General features: G+C 36.9%; 1 protein-coding gene across 8 annotated transcripts in view; it reads left to right on the top strand.

Moving 5' to 3' along the window:
- LOC112152431 (membrane-associated guanylate kinase, WW and PDZ domain-containing protein 2) overlaps nt 1-27,930 on the top strand; it is a 99,779-nt gene that overhangs the window by 47,059 nt on the left and 24,790 nt on the right. For all 8 annotated transcript variants that reach the window (XM_024282010.2, XM_024282009.2, XM_024282012.2 and 5 more), the window contains exons 3-6: nt 8,898-9,017; nt 16,112-16,336; nt 18,551-18,779; nt 20,762-20,841. In XM_024282010.2, coding sequence (XP_024137778.1) covers nt 8,898-9,017; nt 16,112-16,336; nt 18,551-18,779; nt 20,762-20,841 — 654 coding nt within the window. The remainder of the gene's footprint in view (nt 1-8,897; nt 9,018-16,111; nt 16,337-18,550; nt 18,780-20,761; nt 20,842-27,930) is intronic.

Raw genomic sequence — 27,930 nt, 5'->3', positions numbered from 1 at the left:
AAACTATGAAAAAATAAAATAGCTCCTAATGAGAATCCAAAAAAGTTCTACTTTTAATTAAACAAAATGAATCTTTCTTATCAGTAAACTAGGTGTAATGAGGACAATTGAAGTCTATCTCATTAAGTATGCTTGAGTTTAAGTATAGCAAGTATACTGCAGACCAAGTACTTTTTAGACCTAATTTTAGCTTATAATTTGTAGATGGAAAATACAATTAAGCATCAAGTAAACTGCCTCATTTTTAGCATAGACTAAGTATACTTGTAGTACACGTAAACACTCTACTTTTACTAAGGGGTTTTAATTAATAAATACTAATCTTAGGACAAGCTGGTTTTCTTCTTTTATGCTTTTTTAATTCTTAGTTGGCTCTCGTTTGGCGCAACACCGCCTCCATGTGAGCAGCTCCTGTATCTGCAGTGTTTCTAGAAGCTTTGGTTCCCTCAAATGGAAACTGAATCGGTGCGCTGGCCTGTTGTTGAATCAAAGGACAGGGAGGGGAAATGGGGGCGGAGTTGCTCCGCAGCAGAGGTCCCGCCCACAACTCCGAGGTTAATTTCTTATGATCTCCTGCCGCTCTCTGCAGATTTTTTTGTCCTAAAAATGTTTTTTTTTAATACTAAAAAGCTTTGCATTTGTACAACTTGTGTAGAAATGATCTGGTTGCAGGACAGGATGGGTGAGTTCCGTTATGGTTACTTAGCAACTACCCGTGGTTAAGACATTGTCACCTTGCAACCATACAAGTCTTTTTTTCCCCTCCACTTTTGTTGCATTGATTAAACAAACAGGTCAGGTACTCTTGAGAGAGTTTTCCAGTTGCTGGCAGGAACGTTTAGCATTCATGAATTCTGCACAGACTCCACTGTGGGGGAAAAAAATGACACTTTAGATTGGAAAAATAATATATTAGCATTTACATTTAGCTTTTACCCAAAGTGATTTAGGGAGGACGATGTCACAAATATTAGTGATTTCCTGAGGCTTTTTTGGCATGGGGAGTGAATGCAAACGGCGCTCAGGGTCAGGTGTTTTCGGAAGTGCGGCCTCGTGTCGGCTCAGTTTGCTTTAAAATCTCCAGAGCTCGGTGATTGTGATTTCGCCAGCGTGGGTTCTAACAATCTGCCTTCAGCTATTAATGCTTGGTGTGTCTGTAATCGAGCAAGCAGGCCCAGTCATCTATCCTTCCCACATCCCTGTGATGACTACAACTAGACTGAATGTGCAAGCAGCTTCCAGCCTGGAGGCAGAGTTAACTTCCACATTTCTGCTTCCACTAAGCCTGCAGCTCCCATCAGAGTCGACGCTGTCTGCCGGAGCAGCGGCTGAATTTCTCTGAGGTAACCAGGTGTGCGCTCTCAGTGGCCCAGCTGTGACAGAAACTGATTGATTGTTGTTCGAGGCAGCAACTGGTATAGACTCAGTGAGGCTGAAGACCTCAGGGACTTCTATGCGTAAATTGACTCAACATGCAAAATGGAGCGTCACATCTGACATAAATTTTAATTCTTTACAGCAAATCTTGATGTTCGTCCTTGTTGCCATGGCAGGCTGGCGTTCGGAGGCACCGGTTCGTTGTGCGGTGGCAGTCGCCGTTGTCAACGTGTTGCCATGTTGTGTTGCTGCATCTGTAGCCGAGGCTTTGTAGTGTAAATAGGGGTGCCGGTGTTTGTGTGTCATGGCGCCGCTTTCGCCCTGCTGTCACACTTTGCAATCAGAAACGGGAAAGAGGGAGGACGGAGGAACTGGGATGAGCGAAGAGTGAGATTTAAGAGCAAAGTGCAAGGCACAGCTTGAAGGAGAGAAAGGAAATAAGGAGGATAATGAGGAGAGAGTGGATTAAAAAAAGGCAGAGAATTAGAGTAACAGGGATTGAGAATGCCAGCATGGTAACAAATGGATGGAGGAGAGATGAGCTAAATTGAAAACAAGAGGTGTGAGACAAAGGATAATGGAGGAGGCCAATTTGAAACAGCAAGACAATAGAACAGAAAGATGGATGGATAAATTGATAGAGACATAACTGAGTAAGGAACCAGTAGATACACATTCCTTGTGTGTGTGTTTTTTTTTTGTGCAGCATCGCTTCTCTTCAGTCAAAAATCTTCTGGGTAAACAGATGAGAATGGTGCACTTTATCCATTTTTTGCTGTTTTCAGTTGAGTTTGCGGAAGAAATGCTTCCTTTAAAATTATTTTAGTGATTTGAGGTAAATTGAATAAATGTTTTTAATGTCTTTTTCATCACTCTGTGCATTTTGTTATAAACATAATTTACTAGCCACAGTGAGGAGGTTTTAGATCTTAGTGAATTTAGCCCCTCCAAGTAAGGATTCAGTCATAATTGGCCCATCTTTTTCACATTTTGTACTTTTATTATTATTATTATTATTATTTACAAAGAATCAAAACAAAAATGAAGCAAAATCATGTAATAATAGTAGAGATAATTCACATAAAAAATAGGAAAATAAGCATAACAATGAAAAGTAAAAGATGGATGTTACATGTTGACTTTGTATTAAAAGGCTTTAATTCACTTTAAGTCACTTTAATCTTAGTCACTTAAGTCCGGTTTACTCCATTCCAGCAGTTCCAATGATTTTCCAAAAACTTTAAAAAATAGATCACTAATTCCAATTGTTATCAAATCATTTAAATTTGTTTTGCCCTTAAAGGGGACATACCATCATTTTTTAAGCCTTCAGGGTGAACTATAGCTATATGTATGAACATATATTTCCTTTAGAACAGTAAAAAAAACAAATTATTTATGAAATATTAGTTATTTTTCGAGTTTTTCCCTACTTCCTCGTTTTCGTGGGTATGGGAGGGGCTGCTGCAGACAGTGCAGGTTTTTAGAGGATTACTCTTAAATGCATGAACGGATCAAAATAGCACTTTGGGTTTCCTTATAGTGAGGAATGAACAGTAAAATGCATTTAAAACCTCAAAAAGTAGAATTTTTATGGTAGATATTTTTAATTTTTTAATCAAATTCAAAAATTATTTTATTTATTTATTTTTGGACTCAAAAGAAAAACTTTTTGATAATTTTTCATGCAAAAACGTATAGTTTTGTGTATAAATGTCCAAATTTTGTTAATTTTAAATCATAGAAATATGTAAATATTTTTCAGGACTCCTGAAATTTCTTTTGGTATTAAAACTCTTAAAAAAAAAAAGAAAAAAAAAGAAAATGCATATTTAAAAATGATGTTTAGCTGAATATTGAGTATAATCGTGAAACTGTTCATCTTCATTTTGTGATACTCTCCTCTAGTCGTCCCTTCTATAATAAGAGATTTTCACAATAAAAGTTTTCCAAAAATACAAGAGTGGCACCCATTATGTTGGATTTGTTAATTATAGCTCAGAAACAAAAAAGTGCACCACATGTAATTTCATCTGGTATCCTCAAAGTCAATAAAGAAATCAATACATTAAAATTGTATGTTTTTAATAATAATGATAATAAAAACACATATTTAAAAGGGAGCAGGCAAAAGCTTAGTTTATTATAGCTTGGCCCTTAAAAATAAAATAAAAGCCTAAAATAATAAAAAAAAGTCAAATAAAAAATAACTAATATAGTTGTAGTACTACTTGCTAAAATATATATAAAAAATAAATAAAATGAAGCCAAAATTGATACTGCCGCATAAAAAAAGTGACAATATGAAAAAATGTTTGCTCACCGAAATATACCTGTTGCCACCCCATCTAAGTCTGCAGATGGACTGATGTAAGAAAAAACTACACACTTGTTCACCTCTGAAAAGTATTTTTAGTGACTGCCAGGTTTGGTGCGACTATATCCACTGAACTCGTCTGATAGCCGTGATGTATGAGGTGTTGGGAGACACTCAGGTAGAAAGTGAAAACCTAAATATGGTGTTTTTTTTTTCTGACCCAGCTGCTCTTTTTATTCTATTAAATATGTATTTGCAACACATTTCTAAAAGCTCTAAAAGTTAAACATGTGGAAAGCGCTGCCCCCTCCACCACCCCTCATCTCTTTTCCACCCATAATTATACTGAGTGTATATTTTCGGCCTGCCTTTTCCCGCCCTTTATTATGATAATTAGTCTATTTTTAGGTCAGAAACTCTGACGTTCTAGCTCCGGATCTCTGACGTTCTTCCTCTTGGTGACTTTCAGTCTAATTATCCAAACATGTTTATGGATACTTTATTTTCCACTTAGTCTGGATGCACACCAAGGTTAGGAAAATCAACCTTTTTTTTTTTTTTTTGCTATCTCAGCCTCCGCTCCGATTTGTTTCTCTCTGCTTGCCACTCTTCTGCCCGTGCATTATTCAGCAAAGGTCTTTGTCTTCTTATCGCCTGACACCCAGTTGAGTTATTTCAGAATATCAGCTATTTTCAGTTCCAAATGGACTTTTCTTGTTGTGTCTTTTAGTAATCTCTATCTTTCTCCTCACACACACCCGTCTTCTCCAGTGTGAAAATATAGCTTGAAGCAGAGCCCCAAAGTGACAGCTCTGAAGCATTTTATTTGCTATTACAGATTTAAGACTTTTAAGCCATAAATCTCCCATACTCCTCATCACAGTGTCACCTCTAAGAGGTTTGGCCACACTGGATAATTTCCATGCAAAGACCGTTTTTGGCTCTTGGCCGACTTTATCCTTTATTAGCGAGAGCGTGACATTCAACCATTAGTTAAAAGCACCAGGTTTTTCTTTTTTTTTTTCCATCTTTGACGTACATGTGCTACTTTTGCTCCATTCAACTCATTATTTTTTATGACCTTACCTAAAGAACATAAAGAAAAAAACTCACCTGGAAACTTTTGGGTAAATTTACTAGACAAAATCCATCAGTTTTGAGTGATATTTTTATGTCCTCTACCTGGACATTTCCAAGGATAGCAAAAAAAAAAGGAAGTTGGTAAGCTTTAAAGACAAATGAAGACGGAGGAAGGTGGCTGCAGAGACAGAAGGAGCAGAGTATGGATTTTTCTGGGAGCAATGTTCTTTTTAATAAAAAGGTTTTCCTCAGAGGTATTTAGGAATGTGCAAGCGCTGGTAGCGAGGCAGAAAAACAAGTAACAGAAGCAGCAATGTCCACCAGAGAGAGGGAGGGAGAAATGAAGAACGGTCGGATTATCATCTCATCGCATGGCTAAATAATGAATCAATATTCCCAGTTTAGATCCAACGAGACGCCTTCCCTCCTTCCCTCTGCTCAGCTGGCGTGTCCACTAAGGGAAGCTGTGGGAGAAGGCCATCAGCAGGTCATCAGTATTCCAGCTGCCTACTCTGGTGTGGGCAGTAGAATAATTTCATTCTGATCTGGCGGATCAATAACTGTACCCTGTGGAAGGCGATCAGCCCCGCCTGGATGGATGAGCTGAGCTGCTGCAGCAGTTACAGGAGGAAAGCAGTGGATGGCGCTATTCAAGTTGTTTCAAAAGGAATCACCTGATAGAAACAAAAGAGACGTTTATCTTTGCACAGCATATACTGTTAAATGTTCTCATTGGGTGAGTCACAGAGAGGATGAGTCAGCTTACGGGGGCGGTGGAGATACTTATTTTAATACCTTGTGACATAATTTAGTCCTGTAATGAGAAAAAAATAATAATTAAGCTGCAGAGTAATTAATCACAATGGACTTCAATTAATATGTCTGAATTAGCAAAGAATTAGATTGAAGATATAAAGTGGTGCAGTTGTTGGAGTCGTCTTACATAATCTAAAGTCTAGACAAAATGCATAAAAAGGAAAATATTTCATCCATGCTGATGAAAAAAGTGTTAATATTGAAAATAAATCTATAACTATATGTTCACTGTTCTTAAACATTCATCCATCTTCTTCTGTTCCCGCTGAATTCCTGAATTCACACATAGGGACAATTTAGAATCATCAATTAAACTATGAAGCATATGTTTGGACTGTGGGAGGAGAAAAAACGTGGAAAATATACACAGAAATATTCCTGCCAGGATTATGTCACCATGCAGCCCCACTCAGTAATCACATTTAGAGATTTTACTATCGTATTTTCATTGTAGATGCAACACTTTTCTCAGTTGTTCACCACTTTGTCACACGAATGAGATCACTTTATAGATTTAAGGAACTTTAGGCAAAACAAAAAACAAAAAAAATGACAAGATGGTGCCTGACTTTATCACCTGGAAGAGGAAATTATTCAACTTACCATCACTAAAAGGTCTTCAGAATTGTAAAAAAAACTTTTCTTAAAGCTTAAAATGGGAAAAATATTTACCCTTGCCCGTTAAAATAAAGTTTTTTTTTATTTTTTTATGATTGATATGTGAGGACTTCCAGTTCTGGATGTTGGTGTCAGTCGGTCATTTCATCACCCATTGTTGATTTTTTTCATTAGGTTTCATTAGGGAGTTATATAGTGTTGTAATTAGGATTTAGGCAACCTTCTTTATTTTTTCAGCACTTTAATCTAGTCTTGGAGAGTTTAGTTGAGGAAAACATAAATTTGTTTGATCAGTCACAGAGTTATCCACTATTTAAATGGCTCGGACAGTCGTAAAGAAAGCAGAACAGTCGAGAAATATTACCAGGAGCTGATCTTTTGAAATGTTTTTTTATTTTTTTAGAGAATAAATTACAAGGTTTACAATCTTGGAACAACAAACAGACAAAAAATATACAAATTACAGAGTAAATCTGAATCAAATAGAACCTCTTCACTGTGACGTCAGATAAAATGCAGCTACTGTGTAAAGTGACTTCTGGTTTAGAAGTCCAGACAGGCAAAGCTGACAACTGAAGGCAGTTTAACACAATTTTATATAAATAATCAAAGGTAACCATAGCAGTTGTAACAGAACATTTCTACAATATATGTTTAATAATGTCCTACCTAACTTTATTTATTTTCCTCTCTTAGATCGATCACAAATCACAATAACTAAACATGAAATTGGCAATTAATCTAATTAATATATTTGATAAGTTTTCACAAATCAAAATTTTCTTCATCATAACTTTTTCCTGTAATAATTAAATAATTAGTAAAGTATAAACAAAAAAACATACATATTTATAAAAGTTTTACAATTTTAATTATTGTAATATCTAACTTGTTATGTTTGTTTTGTAATGTATATATGCCGTCCCCTGGCATTTTTATTGTTCTACCTGTCCTGCATTCTTTTTCTGTATGTTTTTGACAATAAAGTAAAAGAAAAACAAAAAAGTTGTTGCAATGTTGGCCACAAAGAGGAATGGATGTAGTATTTGTGCAGCCGTTACAGATCAGGTACCGACAATGTCTGCAGAAAATCTCTCATCAAAGCAGCTCTAGTGTGTGGGGAGTCATTTCAGTTTAATTAAGTCTATCTATAAAATACATGTAAGAAACTCATGTTGACTCAAGTTGTAAAGAATAACATAAAGTAGAAGTAATTAAGACGTCTTTAATCCAGATTCATTGATGACCTTTATAAGCAAAAGATAACATTTAGTGTAAAATCCCTTGTTTGGCTGATGATGAGAGTTCCTTTAGGTAAATAAAAACCAGGCAGACTTTAGGTTGACTGTCGGAGAGGAAAGCAAAAAGGTAGATAACCACACTAAACTTTGACACATACAAATTATACTCAGACTTTTGTGGAGAACAAGCTGAGAAAAAATGCAAAACCTGCGAGAATCTTAGAAAAATCTGCATTCGTCTGGGCTGGTTGATGCATTTCTGACGGCACGGCTCAACCAGACCTGCAGTTATCATCAAGTTTTAAGCTATTAGTTGCTCTCAACGCCATCACTGCTCGTCCGTTGACAGCACGGCGGCGTCTAAAGTGTGCAAAGAAAAGAGGCTGTTTATGTCTGATCATCTGAGCTTCCCTTTCCTTCTCATTAAGTGCTGATAAGCTGCCATCTTTTCTCCCAGCAGAGAAAAGGATACAGTTGAGAGTTTTCATCAGTTGCACCATAGCAGTAAAGTAGTGACAGACGATCAATAGAGATCCAGCGATTAAGATATCTCACTCTGGACAGACTGGCTGGTGCATATGTGTGAGGGGTCTCTGAAAATCCATCACCTGCTGCTCTAATCTCCCTCAGCTGGCTCTTCAGTCCTGATACCAAAAGGTTTTTTTAATGGAAATTTTTTAACATTTTTGTTGGATTTTCTTATCGATTTTCACTCCAATTTTAGATTTTTCAGAGGAGTTCACCTTTAGCTGCTGGCGTGCGGCGCTCAAGTCCTGGGAGAGGCTCGGCGAGTGCTCTCCCTCCCCACACCGGACCTTGTGACTGTTTTCTGACATGATCGATGGCGAGCAGGGATCAACAGCAGCAGACTCCTCTGAGCCTGAGCTGAAAGTCCACTTGGCAGAGACACAAACACAGCACCTCATTAAATGCAGAGCTCCCGTTGCTGCCACGGTGCGGCCGAGCCCCGGCGCTGCCGCACTGATGAAGATCTCCAGAGCATAGATGCAGGAAGGCTCCTAATTGCTGCATGGTAATGCGGTGCCTCTGCATTTCCACCGTTCTGACACTAATCCAATCGACACGGCATTGTGCGCCGTTTGAAGAGCTCTGACTTATGCTCGGTAAAACTGCCATATTGATTCAGTCGTCACAAAAGCAGGATTGGCTCGTAGGCACGGCCTGGTGGTGTGCTGCAGCGTCTCTCTATAGCTGTCAGTCATACAGAATTTTGTGAATGGATTTGGCTATCAAAAGTGATGACTCCTCAGTCAGCCTGTTTCCCTTCTCCTCCCATTTCCTCTCACACGCTTTGTAGCCTCAAAATCTGCCTTCTTTTCCTGTCCGGCCCTTTTCCTTGGCTCTTTTCCTGCCTTCCTGCCTTTTCTTCTCAAGTGTCCTATTTGGTTCTAATGACCTTTTTTTTTTTTTCTCCTCTCTCCCTGCAGGTACCACCAGGCAGCCCAAAGAGGGGGAGGTGCCGGGGGTGGACTACAGTTTTGTGAGTGTGGAGCGGTTTATGGAACTGGAGCAAAGTGGAGCCCTGCTAGAGAGTGGAACCTATGAAGGTGAGCAGACAGGTGCTTGGGGAGCAAATCCAGAAACACGTGTGGCTGTGGAGCTGTTTGCTATTTTTAAAACGCGCGTTCATGTGCTACAACGTGCATATCTGTATTTGATTAATTAGATGAGTCGGGTGGTGCTCTTGTTCACAGCTCAAGTGCACTGGCTGTGGAGTGTAGATTATTGCAGTGTGTGTGCCAGTTTCACATCATGTCAAGTCTGCAAACGCCTGCTCCGTTGCACTGTCAGGAAAACAGCTACAGATGGGGGACTTGCTGGTTCATTCACCCAGAAGAAATTTTAAGAGCATACGAGCCTGAGCACAGTCTCACCAAGTGTGTGCAGACGTACACAGGCGTGTTTTGTTGCTTGTTTGTACGTGTGTCTTTGCGTGTCAACAAAGTATGACTTTCTTAATGCGGAAATCTGTTGAGCCCACTGGGGGAAGCTGTCACGATTTATTTGAATGCACTGGAGGTGTTTCATCTCTATTTAGGATTCAGGTTTTGATGTATCAAATTAATTGATGCTGCGTTCTGGCAACAATTAGGAGTTAAGGCTTAAACTTAAAGACCCTCTCCTACTCAAAGTGTTAACTAATGTGTTCTATTGGCATTTTTTTTCATAATTGAGGACATGTATGAAATAATCTAAGATTAAAACTGTTTTTCTGAATATTTCTTTATACAAATTATTTTGTTAGATCAGGAGCAGAGGAAAAAGCTGTTGTGATGCAGCAGCGGCCTTGTAAACAGATCCATTAGTGTTTTAATTTTCCTTGGCTGGTTTTAAAATGTATGGCAGGATAACTCTAATATTGCTCACTGCTTTTTCACGCTAATGTTAGCTTGGGCTTGTGTGATGCTACAAGCTAGCACAGAGGTCGGCAACCTTTAACAGTAAAAGAGCCATTTGGGCTTGTTTTCTACTGATCAAAACCTTGAAGGAGCCGTATAGTCTTGGTTTAGCATTTAGGAAATTGGATTTGCATTCATGTCCATCTTTTTTTGTGATAAATATGAATTATGTCTATTTTTTAGCACAAACGAAAGCAAACATATAAAAAGAAACTATCATTTCTCAAAATGGGATTTTTTTAAAAAACGTTTTTACCTTTTACCTTTAGTAGAGGCCAAATTAGCGAAACGCTAGCTCGTTGCCTAATTACTAGCTGAACTCCAAATTAGCATAAAAGTCCTCAGTAAATTAAATTAGCCAAAAATGTTAGCATGTTGCTAAAATATAAGATAAACTCTAAAATAGCCTAAAAGCTCAAGTTGATAACAAATTAGCTAAAAATGTTAGCATATTGCTAAAATATTACCTTTTAACTCCAACTTAGCATAATACATTTCATTAGAGGCCATATTAGCAAAAAGAAAAATAAATAAATAAATAAAAAAGCTAGCTCATTGCTCAATTACTAGCTGAACTCCTCAATGGCCTAGAAGTCCTCAGTAAACAAAATCACTTATAAAAGTTAGCCTTATTCTAAAATAGAAGCTAAATTCTAAATTATCCCAAAAAAACTTCAGTAGATAAGAAATTAGCCGAAAACATCTGCATGTTGCTAAATTATTAGCCAAACCTCAAATTAGCATAAAATTCCTTGGTAAACTAAGTTAGCCAAAAATGTTAGCATGTTGCTGAAATAAAAGCTAAACACTAAATTTACCTAAAAACCCCAGTAGATAACAAATTAGCCAGAAATGTTAGCATGTTGCTAAAGTAATAGCTAATCTCCAAATTTTTGAAAATTACTATTTTATTTTTCTTCACCCAGAGAGCCACCAAGGAGGGATAAAGGAGCCACATGCGGCTTTGGAGCCGCAGGTTGCAGACCCCTGAGCTAGCAGAACTGAATCAATGACCAAATTCCTTCACTACTCACTAATGTGCTATATAGTGTGTTGGCCATTTTGTAGTGCTGTCCAAATGCACAATTCAAAATCAAGAGAAATTCCCAGAAGTCTTTGCGAAAAACTAGTTTGCATCGATGCTCACTACATTAGCAAATGTAGACCACCATGCATTGATTTTGAACCATTTTTGCATGAAAAATTAGTGTAACCCTTGTGGTATGTTTGACATGTTTACATTAAAAGTGGGGTCATCTGGACCCCAAAAGACAATGCTATGAACATTTTTTTAATGATTTTTTATCTTAACGGTGGTCCGTAGCAGACATAAAATCCACCTTTGTCCACATTTGCTGTTTGAGGGATCACACATCAAATTGTTTTTGTCCAGATGTTGAAGCAAGTTTCTTTTGAAGAAGCCTACTCAGTGATATAGAACATTTGGACTATGTGACAAGACCCTAATTTTAAAGCTTTGCATCCACACCCAGCAGCCAATCAGAATCAAGTATTTGCCTGGATCATGGTATAAGTTCATTTAAAGTGCAGATTGCAGAAACACAATGTTTGTTGCTTATGGTTGTATATCGGCATCTTTGTTATTTTTTAGTAATTTTGCAGAAACTAAAGTATTTATAGTTCTGCTTATCTTAGTGTTGATGTGTTTTTGTGCCCACATATTGCACTACAGGGATATCTGAGTTAACACTTTATTAATTGAATCTTTTCAGACTATAAAAATGAAGGATTTTTTTTCTCTCTGGCCTATTTTTGTTCAAAAGCTGCATATTGTTGTATAAAATTTACCAAGTAAAACATTGTGATTAATCGCAATTCTAAAGTTTAATTAATCAGATTTTTTTAGTTGATTGACAGCACTAGTTTAAATGTCATTTTTGTTACAAACTATCAACATTTTTAATCATCATAATACAGTGGAGTCACAAATAGACGTAAAATGTTCGTATTGATTAGAAATTTAGTGGAAAAGTAGTGAGCATGGTGCCCATGCACTATAACTATGTAGTCCTGCACTATATAGTTTTTTTAGTAGGTGAGGATTGGGCGGGAATTTGGACATAGCAAGAGTGAAAACAAGGGAATGCTGGGAAATTAATGAAGCTAACTTCTGCGCCAAAAATCCCGCCCACAAATCAGAACTGATATTCTAATTAATCTTCTGCACTGCAGAAAATAGGTCTTAAAAATGACTTTTTTTGGCTAAAAACTGCATAATCATAATTAAAAGACAAGTGGGAATGCTTTTAAAATACAAAAATACATACTTGGAGTTTACTTCAACAGTTGGCAAGTTATAAGACGTTGGAAATAAGTAAAAATGTCTGCCCAACGTTTCAGCTAATTCAAAATCGTGGGTGAACATGTGGTTTAGTGGATTCAGACGGTTTCTGTTTTCACTTTATGGATCACAAGTAAATAAACAGCTGCTGGTTCTGGTGCCCCGAGCTCCCGGGATCTTCGTATTCCAAGACAGAGGACCTGTGGAGGAAATTACACGAGTGTTTTAAATTAAAGCAGATATGGCGCCCCAATACTCCGAGTTTACTAGGATTCTCTAAATAATTGATCACAAGAGCTGCTCAGCTGGAAACACTTTGTAGTGGTTGAATAGTAAATACTACATTAAAAACTTCTCCACGGGTTGTATTTTTATCTTTCAACTGAATTTATGATTTTTTTTTTTTTTTTTTAGGAATCAGACTTTTGGAGAAACTATAAGGAGAATACATTTCTCAAATGGCTTGTCAATGACTGAAGGCTGGATTTCTGCTCAGTCCTGTGAGGCATGGAAGGACAAGAACTTGGGCGTGTAATATTGAAACTCTTTGGGGTTGATGTGTTGTAGCTGTCCATGTTATTGTGTGCAGGACTTTGTGCATGTTGGAGCCTACATGCAATATTTATTGATACGGGATGAGTCACAGCTGAAGGTGGATATAACTGCACAAAAGCCAGGATGCCTTCAGGCGTATCTGGCAGCCAACATCAGGGGAGCGTTTTGCTTTCAAACCTGTGTGGTGTGTTAGGAGGAACCCAGATCTAACCTCATCTTATCATGTTCATCAGTTTGGTTTTTCACAAGGGGGTACTCTTATTTCTCAGTCTTTGTTTATCTTTTTCGATCAGTTCAGCTTGCATTGGGTAAGTTTTTCTTTTAGAAATTGGGAGTTTAATTTCTGTATAAAGACCCACTCCGATGAAAAATGTATTTTTGGTATTTTTAAAAATGTTCTTGTTGCATTTATAGTAAAATTAAGCTTAAAATTGCTTAAATCCATTAGCCATACAGTTTTTAAGGAGACCTGAATCACTTTTTTTTTCTTAAAGATTAAACAAAATTCACAAAACAAAATTACTTTGAAAAAACATGGATTTGATTAATTGATTTTGTATTTTAGATCTGAGAATCACTTTGATTCAGTATTTTTGTTGCACCGGTAATGCTAGGTTGGGGTCGTGAGGGGCTGTAAGCTAGTGGGAGAGCATATAAACAGATGGATATTGAGAGGAGGCGGGCTCACTGCTGCTTTGCAGACACTATGATTTAGAAAACAATGCAGTTTTCAAATTTTTTGCTAAAAACAGCATAATTCTAATCAAAAGACCACTGAGAATGCTTTTACAATAGATCAAAAGATGATCGAAGTGTGACTTTAAGGTGAATTTTATTTTTTTACTCCACCTATCTTTAATCTGGTGTTTTATTCTTTCTCTGGATTCTGTGCCACGGTTCTGCCACATGCTCACGCACTCTCTGGACATCACCTGCAAATCTGTGCAGTCCTGTCAAACTCCTCTCGGACTTTCTCTTAACCCATTTGAAAAAAAACAAAAAAAAAGAAATTTGAATGTAGACGTCAATTTCCTCTTTGTGATCCATCTCCTCCCTTCTCTTCTCTTTGAAGGGTTAGAACAAAGAGATGATGAAATAAAACATCTTTCCCTCCCACTCACAAGAATATGAGTTAATCGGATAGAAAACTGAACCTTTTTGATATTTTATCTTCTGTTATTGGCTTTATTCTTTTACTTCAATATTCTTCAGGGCGTGTAAATATAGTTTGAAAGGATTGGTTTCATCTTTGTAAATATAGTCATGTAGGAATGACTCAGTGCTGTTTTCCATTTTGTTTTTGTTGAAGTTAGAATGAATGTAATAAAAAATACACATCTATAAGTGGCTTCTGATAAATACACATAGAGCCATTTGTTGAAACTGTGTGAAAAAGCATCTCAATTAACCCTTAAAATGTGTTCAGGTCAAAATATGCCCATTTTCACTCTTGAAAAACAGGTAAATTTTGACCCAAACACATTATAAGACTTTAAAGAATGATGTAAATGTATTGAATCTAAAAAATAACTGAGAAAGTGAAAAGACTAAAAGACATTTATACATCAGACCATTTCGAGGTACTGAGTTGATTTAGTTTCAATTCACTTCTGATTCAATGCCATTTAATCAAATACAGTTTTTTTTAATTCCATCCAATAATTATTTTGTTTGTTTTTTAAAAACTGACTTTTTTTATGACGTATGATTTGAAAATCAAACCTAAATAATTAAATTATATATTTTTAAATTAAAAATTACAAGAAATTGGTTACTTTCTAGTTAAAATTTATTTTAAAAAACTGCTTTATAAAATGTATGGATTTGTTTTATTGATTGTGCATTTTGGAAGTGAGGAATCTATTAAATTCTATGGATTTATATTAGTGTCTAGACATGGCAAACATATTTCTACTTTTCTGGTGTAATACGTTTTGTCTAGTGTGTTTTGTTTCATTTTTTTAACAAATGGCTCATGCAGTGACTGTGGTCTGCTTAAATGTGTTCATTTGACACTTCAAATGAGCTACAAGAAAATGTCTAAAAGTTTTTGTGATTTTTGCTTATGTACACGCAACTATTTGTCATTTTGAAGACAAAAAAAGATTCAGGTTAGAGGTTTTGCAACTACAGTGACTGTTTTCAGTATTTGCCTGAAAAAAAGTCAACATTTTGTAATAACAAACAGGATATCCCCTTTGGGGAAATAGTCTTGATTTGTAATTCTGCACATCTGGAGGAAACATTCCTTTTAGGTCACTGAGGATAGTGACAACAAGTGGGTTTGATTAAAACCCGCCCTCAACTAAAGTGTTACTCCTCCCTTTCTCCAGAGATGCTTCTCATGTCTGTCCAGGGCGATACTTGTAGCAGAGGAAGAGGAGCAGACAGCTGTTTTAGCTTTGAGCTGGTTAAACCTGCACAGCATGTATGATGCAAATGTATGTATAAGAAAAAAAAGTTTAATGAAATACAGGCAAGGTAGTGCAGCTCTATAAGGATTTTTCTGATGATATCTTAAGAAAATTAAGCTTAAAATGGTAAAAGCTACTACAGACTTGAATGTGTTTACAGATATTTTAAACCTCAAACTTATTCCTGAATGAATATTTAAACATTTTCTTCTGTTTTCTTCCAAAACCCTGCTGTCATTTAGCTTTAGTTTGTTTCAAAACATCATAAAGTTCCACTACACAGTAAAATGTCAGAAACTAAACCCTGAGCCGACACAAGTCAAAAAGCTTAGAACTTGTAAAAAATATTTAATGTGTTAAAAATGTATGAAAATGAGATCTGTGCACAATGGATGAGTCACTGTTCCTTTATGGAGGCAGGAGCTTCTATCCAGTTAAAAAGTTTCTATTCCTAAAGAGATAAATTGTCAAAAATGATTGAACATTAAAGTAGAAGACGGCAGGGGTATGTCTTTTTCGTGATTTGGCTGCGGAGGCTCCTACGTTTAACAGATTAGCATTTTTTTGGGTCGGAAATGTAATTCAGGAAAAAAAAGGATTAAATGGAAGCACATCAGTGGCTTCCATGTGGGGGTGTTGGATTTTGTAATCCCTCTTTATGTTTTAATGTCAAATTGTTTCCGTTTTTTTCCCATTTTAGTTCTAAAGAGGCAGTTTGAATTAAAGTCCATTGTTTTTTTGGGAGAAAGCATTAAAACCAGCAGCTCTTATTGTCGGCTTCTTCCTCGCTGGGGTCACAAAAGTGTTTTTCCTTGTTAACTGTTTTGTGTAATTTAGAAAAAAGAAAGTTTATTTTACCATAAAAGATTGTCAGAACTCATTTAAACTTCTAAATACTGCACATTTAACAGTCATCCACCTGTGAACTTCCCCACGCCAGAGATTGCTCACTCTTGACTGTCTGTCCTCAGATAACTTTTACGGCACGCCGAAGCCTCCAGCCGAGCCGTCCCCGGCAGCCCCTCCTCTGAATGTGAGTGAGGCCCTGCTTCCCGGAGCCCGGCCCAGCGCCCAGGGCAAGAGAAAGAGGAACCAGTCGGTTAGCAACATGGAGCAGCGAGCCAGCCTGGAGCCGCCTGAGGAGGAGGAAGAGGAGAGCCCTGTTGTCAATGGTAACGGGGTGGCAATCACACCAGGTACGTAATGAAAACTGATGCTACATTCACACCGGGCGCGGAAACGCGCGTTCAAGTGACCACTTCTAAGGAAAAGTCTATATAGACGCTGATAAAAGCACAATTTAGATATATATGCGTCGCTACACAAGTTTTTAAAATGGTTTTTGAACTTACATGTACTGACTCCTCCAGTTCATCACAAAAACTTGACAATCTGAAAAATTATCATGCTGAAAAAGACAGTTGCGGAGGATACATATCATTTGAAGTCGGTGTTTATTATAAACGGAACCCGCATTTCTGGAAGACGATGATTTGATGAAGGAGTTTTAAGGTACAAAGAGACAAAGTGACACTTCTTATCTGCGTCACAAAGTTCATTGCTGGAGAATCTTGACTTCTCAATAGAAAAAATAAAAAAAAACTCTTTATGTTGAGCAATCCCAATGTTCTTTAATAATTGTTTTACAAAGCAAAGTCAAAAGTGTTTTTGATGAGTATGGATGGGTGTTCTGCGTATTCCTGGAGTCAGGGTATTCTCAGATTTCTCCGGTTCCTATAACCCCTGCGAATAAAGGGGCAATACTGTGTCGTAATGGAGCTGTGGAAGAAAAAGCCTGGAGAAAGATTTGTGTGATTTTTACTGACTTGACATGGCTAGGATTAGCAGCGACAGTCCAGTGTGAACACCGTATGCCAAAAGCTTCCCATGCCGGACGTGTACGAAGCACAAAGCTACGACTGTCGCTACTCAAAACTAGCTCATGCATTCACAGTTGGAAGAGGTTCAGAGTGAAATGTTGACACAGTGAAAATCTTGGGAATCTCACTTTAATATATGAGACACTTGGAGTCATAATTTCAGACGAGAACATACCACATTGATCAATTTCTTCATGATTATTTTTCAATTGTATTGAAAAGAGCTCCTCTAAATACCAAATTCAAGTCTCTAATTGGTCAATCTTACATATCAATACATGAACACGACAGCTCTAAAACCTGAAATCCGCATTTACGTGCATTTATTTAGACTTTTCATTAGAAATTTCTGTTTCCGGTTTGATTTGTACCTGAAAACAGACTTGCGTATCAATGTGTAAAATTTTAAATAAAGTACACTACCTTCCTCGACTGCACCCCAGCCGCCCGTGTAAATGCGAAAGTTTTGAACGCGGAAACCCAAAATGCATGTTTGCATAGACTTTGGTTGTTTGAACGTGTATTTGTAGAATAACGACAATCCTAAATGTCGATCTTGTTCTGACGGTTTTTTCTCATACGACATGCACATGAGAAGCAACATTTGTTACCTTCTGTCTTTTTCAGTCCAGTTTGCATTTCAGTTTTCTGCATGAGCTGCAGAGCTCCACGTTCACATTATCCTCATGTAACACGACGCACAAGGGCACCTTAATCTCTCCATTATTAGTCACTGGCTGGATTCACTTTGCAAAGCTTTACCTCCTGTCTTTCTGTCCTCTCATTTCTCTGTCTCTCTTACTGTCTTTCTGCCACTGGCCTTTGTCCTTGTTGCTATTAATACTCCAGCTCCCTCTCTCTCCCTCTTCCTCTCTTGTGCCATCGTCTTCCTCCTGACCTCTTGGTTTGTCTTCGTCCCTGTGGTCCTGGCTCTGCTACCCTCTCCTCGTCCTTCTTCTTCCTCCATCTGTCTTTGTAGTCTGTCGTATTTTCCCCCCTCCATTTTCCCACTAAAGGCAACTTTTAGCTACTTCAATCTCTAAATCCAAAGTATTCCCTAGTTGCTTAAAAACAAGTCAAACTCTTTCTAGAATTGAACATTTTTAAGACACTTTATAGGTTCATAAAATGTTTTTTTTTTATTCTAAGACATTTGAGGATGTAAAAAAGTGAGTTTTGGATGAGTAAGTTTCATCTTGTGGATCCCGTTCTGTGTCCTCAGTTGTGCTCTTCATCACAGCAGCTCTCCTCCCTCAGTGTGTTCCCTCCTCAGCCTCTGACCCCCAAAGTCTCTGTCTTTTCTCCATTTCTGACATTCCTATGTTGTTTTCTCCTCATGCCGAATGTCCTCAGAGTCCAGCTCCCCCTCCCTCCTTCTCCCTCTGTCTCCCAGGGGGGGTTCATGGCGATGCAGTGCCTTGATTCTGACTCATTATGCATGGCGTACGCTGTGTGCATTCAGGTCTGTGCGTGGATGTGAAAATAACCGTGTGTGTGTGTTTGTGTTTGTGTGTGTTGTGACGTTCACAGAGTCCAGTGAACAAGAGGACAAGAGCACAGATGCCTCTGGGGAGGTTGCTGCTGAAGGGTCCAACCAGACCCCTGCATCTGCTGAGCCTCCCACTGAAGGGGAGGAGGCCCCGAAATCTCCCTCCAAATCCCCCACCAAAGTCCCCGATGTGGACGAGGAGGAGCTGGGCCCTCTGCCTGACAACTGGGAGATGGCGTACACAGAGAAGGGAGAAGTCTACTTCATAGAGTACGGGACGTTCACTCTTTCCTTAAAACATATGCTGCTGCAATTAGCTTTCACACTATGTAACTACACACGTTCACATTGCTGTAAAAATATTTTTTAAATTTAAATTGATCTTATGAAATTTATTCATCAGTTTCATTTAAAAATAATTGCTAAAATTGCTTTTTTGTTAGTTTTTAATGTTAACTTTTCCTTTTTTTGTATTCAAGTTCTACTTGTGTTTAGTTTAAAATAGTTTGCTTTTTGTAACCAAGTAAAATTAGTTTTGTAGAATATTATAATCAGGTAAATTTCAAACCCAACTTGATTATAAACTCATGAACTGGGATTAACGACCAGAACCGGAAATCGCCCTAAATCGCTCGAAAAAATCTAGATTTTATCTTACCTAACAGTTAATTTTTTTTCCCTTTTTTATGCTTTAATAACATTTTCTTTTACAATTCAGAACACTTTTGGGTTAGGGATAGGGCAGCCTGTGGTTCTGGAGCCACTTGTGGCTCTTTTACCTCTCCGTAGTGGCTCTCTGGCTATAGAAAATATAAAATAATAGTATTTTTTTTTCAAGTAAGAGTTACTAAATTAGCATTTATTTAATCTAGATTAGCTAAGTGTAAATATTTATGGCTGAATTGCACCTCAAAGATTAACTTTGTAAAGGTTTTTACATCCCTGCTGATTTGAAGAGGTTTTGTTTGTTATGTGATTCCCTCAGAATACACAGATTTCAAATATTGAGCAAAACTTTAGTAAAAAGTCTCATACTTTATTATCTTAAAGTGCGTATTATGTTATGATGACCAGAGCTGCACTGGGTCTGATCCAGTCTGGTACAAGACGTCTTTTATTTTGAAAGGTAATCATTCAACCTTCTAGCTAGTTTCTTTTTATATTTCTGTTTTATTTATGCCGTAAAAGAAGCATAATTTATATTAAATATTAAAAAATACATTGTAATTAATGGACATCAGACTCAAAATAGGACTTTGTGGCTTCTACTAAGTTTTGATCAGTAGAAAACAAGCCCAAATGGCTCTTTATTGTTAAAGTTTGCAGACTCCTGGGATAGGATTAGAGTTAATGCATTTTAGTATAATTTCTAGTTCTGGCTGATGATGTCAGATGCCATCTTGTCTGCTGATGATGATTACATTGCACAATATTTGAGTGCAAAGAGTAAAAAACATCCACAAGAGCTCATTTCTACCTTATTGCTGTCATGTTAAAATCCCACTCCCATCATCCTTTTATATATTTTCAAAGCGTTCCCTTCTTTTAATTATGATTATGGCATTTTTAGCCAAAATTTAAAATAAAACTGTTGTTTTCCAGGATTTATGTTTTGCAAAGTGGCAATATTTCATTAAAAATTTGTCTCAGAGTTTTGGGCGGGACATGGAGCAACCCCGCCCCCTTACCCTTCCCATTGCTGAGAGCTCAGAATAGGGAGCGTATTTTCTAAATCACAAAAAAGCAATTCATCTGTTCCTGACTCACAACAATTTGAAAAAAGAAATATGTACAAATGCAATGTTAAGCTTAATTGTCTTCATATGTCCTTCATTAAAAGAAAAATGTGACAAAAACATGTTAAAAACACCACTTTTTATTAAAGTGGGTCTTTAAAGCAATACTTTGTACATGCTGGTTTACTTCTTGATTAGTTGATGCGTCTTCTGTGAGTCCTGTTAATCGGACGAGGCACAAATGCAAACGTTTACCCTTTTCTCTCACCCTCACTAATTAATGTCTGAGGGCTAATTAGTGGATTAATGGCTGTTTAGTTTACCTCAGAAATCCTGTTTCTTTTTTTTGCTCCTTTCCACACATGCAGCAACACTCCAATAAAAACCATTGGTGTTGTTTCGCTCTGTCTCTTTCCTCTGTCCTCTCTGTCAGTCTCCTTCTGACCTCTGTCTGCACCTTTCCTCCTCTTATCGCCTCCATCCACACGTCTCCCTCTTCTTCTTCTTCTTCTGCAGTCACAACACCAAAACGACGTCATGGCTCGATCCCCGCCTGGCGAAGAAAGCAAAGCCACCAGAGGAATGCAGGGAAGATGGTGAGTCTGGGCTCCCACTTTCATCTCCTAGAAGATTTCATTTATGTTCATCCAAGTCAAAGTCTTGTTTGGGAATTTGTCAGAGTGTTTTTTCTGTTTCCTGCTGTTCTTCCACCTGTTGTTTGTTGTAAAATCACTGCTTGAGTGTGTTTTTCTGGAAGATTATCATTAGTTTTAAGCTGTTTTGGGGTTTCCCTTAATACAAGATACAAATTTACTTTTAAGAAAAAAAAGAAAGTATAAGTATTTACATAAAGCATTAAAATAAAACCTTCAAATAAATATTGTAAAATGTCTTGACATAAACACATCATTCAAACTGACATGTTACATTTAAAATTATTCAGCTATTCTGAAGAGTTTGCTTTTGTTAAACTATACAAAATTCAAAAAACTAAACTATTTTAGCACATCTTTTCAAATTAAAATAGAAAACATATTTTATTATTGGTGGGATTTTTTTAAATATACTTTTAGATTGTAAAATAATTTATTATTTTCTACTTTTTTACTTATTGTTATCATGAAAATCTACCTTAAAAAAATGTTTCACTTGAGCAGCGGTGTTCTGCAGTACTCTGCAAACATCAATCAGATAAAAACGAAAAGTCTCTGGATTTTAAAATGTGAAATTGTACCTTTTATAGCGTGTAGAGTGGCACTTTTTCAGACTATTTTACTGAGTGATCTGCTGATAAGTGAATAGTTAAAAATGAATCCGGACTTGAAGGGAGTAAAACTGTCTGATGTTTCAATTAAAAGCTGAAAAAAGTAATATTGGGGCTTTTTTAAACACCTAAATTCTGAACTTTTTTTTTTTAATTAAGTGAATTAATTATTTTCAAGTTTTATGTTTTGTATCATTAAAAGCAGGTATCAGTGGGTTAATAAAAGTTGCTGCTTTTTAGTGAATTTGCTTATCAAAATATCAGTCAGATCACATGACTTCTGGGTTTAAACAAACTATAAAGGGGATATACTATGCAAGGACTTTTATAAATAAACATAAAAAAAGCTTATACTTTAAAAGTTGTTCTACCAAATATTTTTTAAATACCTAGTTTGATGCAGATTTAGCCGGCCCCACTGTGCAGGTAGAAGATCAGGGGGTGGAGTTTGGGTGTCAAATCCCTCTGAGCTCCAATAAAATGCACAGAAATGAAACTGTCATCACATCAGTTTATCTATTCATCTTGTACTTTGATCTATTTGATTTGTTTCATTGCTTTTGAACGCTCTTCCTGACACTAATTTTACACTGATTTTCTCGGGCTTGGGACATGCATAAGGAAGATTCTAGTTTGTGCCCTATTGTGGCTGGATTTATCTTATATTTTCTTTTTTTCAGATATTTATCCCATTCCTAGATCTAGAAGTGGTTGGAAGTGTAATGTTTCTACATTTGAGTGTTTTTATTAGGACTGTCAACGTTATCGCATTAACACACCATTTTATACTATTAAATTCCCATGCAAATAAATGGTTAGCCTTGAAATAATGTACAACACATGGATGAAAAAGATGTGAAATGATAAATGCGTTAATATTTATTAATACCAATTAATTATATTCTGCGAAGCAACCGTCTTCCACCGGTTCAGGCTTCTACAGCATGCGTTCATTTCTGATAATGCACCATTCGTCGGGCATTATCCTGCTACTAACATGATCACTTATAAAATTAATAAATGTTCAATTGGTTTTAAGTAATTTATTCTTGTTATGGTTTTAAGTTTAGATCAATTTTTCACAAAAGGGAAACTATTTGATAGGTAATGCGGCCTGTTATCATGATAACACGATAACTTGACTGCACCAGCAAAGAAAAGCGATATAAATACTGATCATCACGAGAGCTTAAATCAAGCATCAGTTCACCTCTTACTGCTTGTTTTTGTCCACATCTTTAAACAAAAGCTTGTTTTGAAGAAGTCTGCACATATACAGTATTTTGATGGAAACTTCTTTTTTAATTGTGCATCCACACCCAGCAGCCAATCAGAATCGAGTATTCACCCATTTAAAGTCTAGAAACATAATATTTGTTTCTTATGGCTGTATGTCAGTATCTTTGTTTTCTTGGTTGAGACATAAAAGTCTTTAGAGTCCTGCTTATCCTATATGTGTCTTGAGCAAACAAGTTACACTTCTGATAATTTAAAATAATAAATAATTTAGCAATTTTAACATTTCAGACAACAAAAATGAAGGGAAACATTTTCTCTCTGGCCTGTTTTTGTACAAAAGCTGCATATTGTCCTATAAAATTTACTTTGTGAGACATTGTAATGATTCAACCCAAAAATGTGATTGATCTGGTTATTTTTTTAATCAGTTTACAGTCCCCTCACTCCCCTCATCTGTCACGGCTGCTGAAACTCTCCTGATTTTCCATCATCTTCTTTTTATCACTTTGTCTGTTTTGCACTCTACTTTTAAAAACTGCATTTGGAATTTTGCAAACACAACTCTAATCTGCAGCCCTGAAATACACACCGGCTTACAAACACTTCACTACACATGTTGAGCGTTAATCTTCTCAATTCTCAGATATTTATATGACAACTGTGTCTTGAGTTAAATCAGCTTGTGGAGCGCGACTTTAAAACCAGGAGATTTTATTCATGTCGCCCCAGTGCATCCATTTGACTAAAGGTATTTCTATTGACTGGCAAATCAAAGTTTGCTTTTACTGTGTACATTTATGTGTTTAAATAATCAAAGATTAACCTTAAAAATGTTGTAATATTGGGAAAAAAAGTATCATTTTCTTCTTTTCCTTCCCTTGTGTTGACTTGTCTTCCTCTCTTTTTGTGTGTCTTCGTCTCTGCGGGGTTTGCTGTCTTTAGAGGAACTTAATGTTTTACGCAGCCTCTGCTGGCAGAGGATTTTGAATCAAAGGCTCTTCAGGGAACATTTGTGAAGCCCCATGATGACACATCACTTCCTCTCTCTGCACCTTTGAATTCACATCTCCTAAAAGAAACTGTTTAAGCTTCCAGAAAACCATCCTCAGTTGTAACAAAGCAGACGGAATGACAGAGGGGTAGAAAGCTCAGCACCTATTCCGTCTTTGTTTACTTATTTCAGCCTTTTCCTTGATTTTCTTAATGTTTACATATAAATATTTTTCAGCTATAAAATCGATGGTTAGCTTTAAAATAATATAAAACGCTTGGATGGAAAGATGTGAAATGATTAAGCTAGAAGAAGAGATGAAATAATGAAAGCAGGCAGGAAACATCAGGAAGAAGAAGTGGCGCTCGTCTGAACTTCCCCTCCGCCTGAAGGCTGTTCTGAACCTCACAGCCTCAGGCAGGCGGCAAATATTCAGATTTACTTTCATCAGCTGCTTGTTTGCTTCCTCCGTCTTATTATTCCCTTTCTTTTAGTTCCATCTGAAGCTTGTCAGGACTTTTTTATATTTATATTTCCCATCACAAGCCCTTTCCCCTTACTCAGCTATTGCACCCAAGCTAAATTATAAGGGATGATAAGATGTGTCTGTATAACCTTCAAGTGGATCTTTTTTCTCTCTCTCTGAATAGTAAAGCTGACTCACTGCTGAAAACTTGTCACCACAGATCTGGTGTGTTTTTTGTCATCTTTTTCTTACAGTCTCTTGTTGTGTCAGACAAGCCTGTGTTTTGAAACAGTAACCGAGCAGGGCAGGATTCAAAAGACGGCAAGAGCTGGTTACAGTTCAGCTTTTACAATTCGGCTCCTTTATGGGTTCTGAAGCTGTGGCGCTTTTTATTAAACTGTGCTGTGTGTGGGCCAGCATCACTATCTGTTAACATTCAACCCAAGGAAAGAAAAGCAAAATATAAAATCAGACAGTGAGACCAGAGGAGAAGAGGAAGTCTTGCTTAAGATTTGTCAGGAAATACATAATTTTTGTAATACTTTACTTTATTTTTTATAAATTTTAAGCTGATAGTGCTTAAAAAGTGTCAAAAAGTTGCTTTAAGTTGTGTGAAAAATGTATATAACATGCTTTGAAGCACTAATGTTTTATTTATTTGAGGATTTAGCATCCTAAAGCAAGCCAAAACTGTAAATTAGGTCAACATAAAATCATTTTATTGTTGCATTTGTATGCAGATTACACCCAAACAAGAGATCCTTGCAATTTTTTTTTTGCAAGTCCAAGTAAATTCTTAAGGCCTGACTAAAGACTTTAGGCCGTCTTTAGTCAAAAATTCAAGTCAAGTTTCAGGAGTTCGGTTTAAATTTTAAGCCAAGTCTTTAAACTTAATATAAAATGCATTCATATGTAACGTTTTCCTGCTAAAGAGCTCCTCAAACTGAAGTTCATAAATAAAATAGCAAAATAAATGCATCTTTTCTTGTCAAAAAGTATTACTAACTATTTTTATCCAGTATGTGGGGACAGTAACAGACAGACTTTCTGCATTCCCCATAGAAAAGTATTGTAAAGATTATTTTTAGACCAGACATTAATGTCCTGGAGCTGAAAAAGAAGAATAAACATATGAGCATTGTTCTCAAGTCCCAAACCTCACGTCGAGTCCCCCTATGTGAAGCTAAACCAACAAAGCTTTTAGTTCTGCGTTCAGTTCTTTAAACCAAAATGCAAAGAAAGAGTTGAAAAATGTTTTTTGGTTTAATTATATATTTTTGATTTTACGTTTACCTTATACATATTTTTTTGTTTACACTTAGTTTTGCAAGCAGATTTTAATTCATTCAGTGATCATTTAAAGTCGGTGCAAATCCAACGCCTAGAATATTTTAGTCCATAAACATAATTGCTGTTTTTTTTTTTTTTTTTAATATCTCCTAAAACATTAAGCCAAGAAGAAATAATCAGATATTAATGGATAAGCAGAAAATATCAGTTTATTTTTATATTGATAAACAGTTTTATTAACAAGTTTCAAAGATTTTTCTAAGGTTAATCAAAGTACATGCAAAAACACTCATCTTAAAATTATATTCTGTGCTAATGAGCTAATGTTGCTATAGTTACTAGCTGCCTGAATAACAAATTCTCTAGTATTGCATTTGGTTATTATGTTCCATAATTTGATTTACACACAAAAACATTTATTTTCAAACTATTTCCCAACACTATCGGCCAACAAACACTTTATTAGAATATTTCCCACTAAAGAATCTTTCATTTTTCGGAAGCTCAACAAGAAAATGGGAATTCTTGCCTGAAGGTTGAATATCTTTTGAGTTCACAGTTAGTGTTACATATGCATGTTGCTGTTTTTTGTGCTTAAAACTTTGTATTGGTTTTTATAAAAACCCTTCAGGCTTGTTTGCAACCAGCATAAAAAAGCAATGTAGAGATATTTACTTTATTTAGTCACATGTCTGTGGCTTCCAGTGGAGGAAGATGATTCATCAAAATGAGGAATCAACTTTAGATTTTATGTCAGGAGAGAATCTGAACTCAGAGACAATTATCTTGACATACAGGTGGTTCTCTTAAAGCTTAAACCTTTTCCAATGCTGGATGACAAATTAGATTTTGGGTCAGAAGTTGATGAGTTCAGTCTGTCCAGCAAGCTGGCACCCAGCAGCTGTTTTACACACAGCAATCCAAACTTGGCAAATATACTCGTATGAAAGCATAAAAACACACAAACACGCTCTGTGTATTTCAGCAGCGGCAAAATAGAGACAAGACAGCCCTCAGCTCAGACAAGAAAAAGAGACTTTCACTGGTGGTTTCCATGGAAACTGTCTCCCCTTTTACTTTGGGGGAGAGTAAGCAGCTAGTGGATGAGTTAGGCTGACATTTAAGGTGGTTCATGTGCAGGGTGGGAGGGAATTTAAGGTGGCCGAAAGTGTGAATCCATCTGGCTCTCCCACAGCACGGATGAGACGGGTCATTCCAGGTAACAACTGTGCAGCGTAAGCGGTCTGAGGAGAGGAGTCTGCAGAGAGACCGATAATGTGGCATGCACCTCTTTCACCTTGGACCTGGACGCTGAGCGTGCTCAGCAGTCACAAACACCCCGACATGCATTATTAATATCTTTATCACAGATATAGTCATAATTGCATTACAAGATCAATGTTGATCCTGTACTACTGGTGCCCTACTTAAAAAAAATACAAGATGACTAAAAATTATTACTCATTGAGGATTTAAATATTTAAGCATTGCTACTAAGAGTAGCTACAATCATTTTGCTTCCAGTTATTTCAACCAAGTCTAGAGTGCTCTTTATTTATTTATTCTAAACGTAAATGGGAATTAGAGGTATACATCAATATTGTAAAAGAGTAAAAAAACAATGTAAATGAGCAATAGAAAGATTATTAAAATGTCATGGTAAATATGTCCAAAGTCTGGCCCATACGTCAGCATTCAAATTTCCAACATAAAATGAATGATATGTGACCCCCAGCGCTTTAGAAAAACTGTGTCCACATTTCTTGATTGTGGTTGGCTAAATTGTTATTTCTTATTCCGTGATCCGGGTGAAAACTCGATTCTGATGGGATTCTGGGTCTGGATTTAATAGATAAACTACAGTGATAATGCACTCCTAAAAAATGTCTGGGTTCACCAGATCTTTCAGTCTTTCCCGATGTGGTGTACTTCACTCTTTCAGTGGGAGCTGCGCCTCACTTACGACCGTTTTGAATGTTACTTCGATCTGTCTGTGATCCAGTTTGAGCATTAACCGGAGAGGGGGGAAATACTAATTAAACTGGAGGATCTTTTTATTATTCTCTTTATGAAAATAAAAACCTTAAAAGCCCATGAAGCTGGAGCGATCGCGCTCGCTATGATAGCACCTGGGCGGCGGGGTTAGCTAGCCAGGCAGCAGAGCTTGTTAGCTCGCTATGCTGTCCACCGGGCGGCTGGCTAGGGTAGCAGGCTCGATCGCTCCAGGGTGTATCCCACTTTCGCCCAACAGTAGCCGGGACAGTCTCCGACAACACCAGCGGATTAAGAGAATGGATGAAAGTTCAGGACGAAAATCCCCGCTGCAAGCAGCCATATTGGATCTTTTTTTTCTTCCCTTTGATGGTGTTACGGATTAGAGTTCAAGAACTCAGATGCAGAAAAAAGCCTGGATGGGAAAAAAAGGACAAGTGAGT

This window comes from Oryzias melastigma, linkage group LG6 (assembly GCF_002922805.2).
Source record: "Oryzias melastigma strain HK-1 linkage group LG6, ASM292280v2, whole genome shotgun sequence".
Lineage (NCBI taxonomy): Eukaryota > Metazoa > Chordata > Actinopteri > Beloniformes > Adrianichthyidae > Oryzias > Oryzias melastigma.
This window is presented reverse-complemented; position numbering and strand designations above follow the sequence as displayed.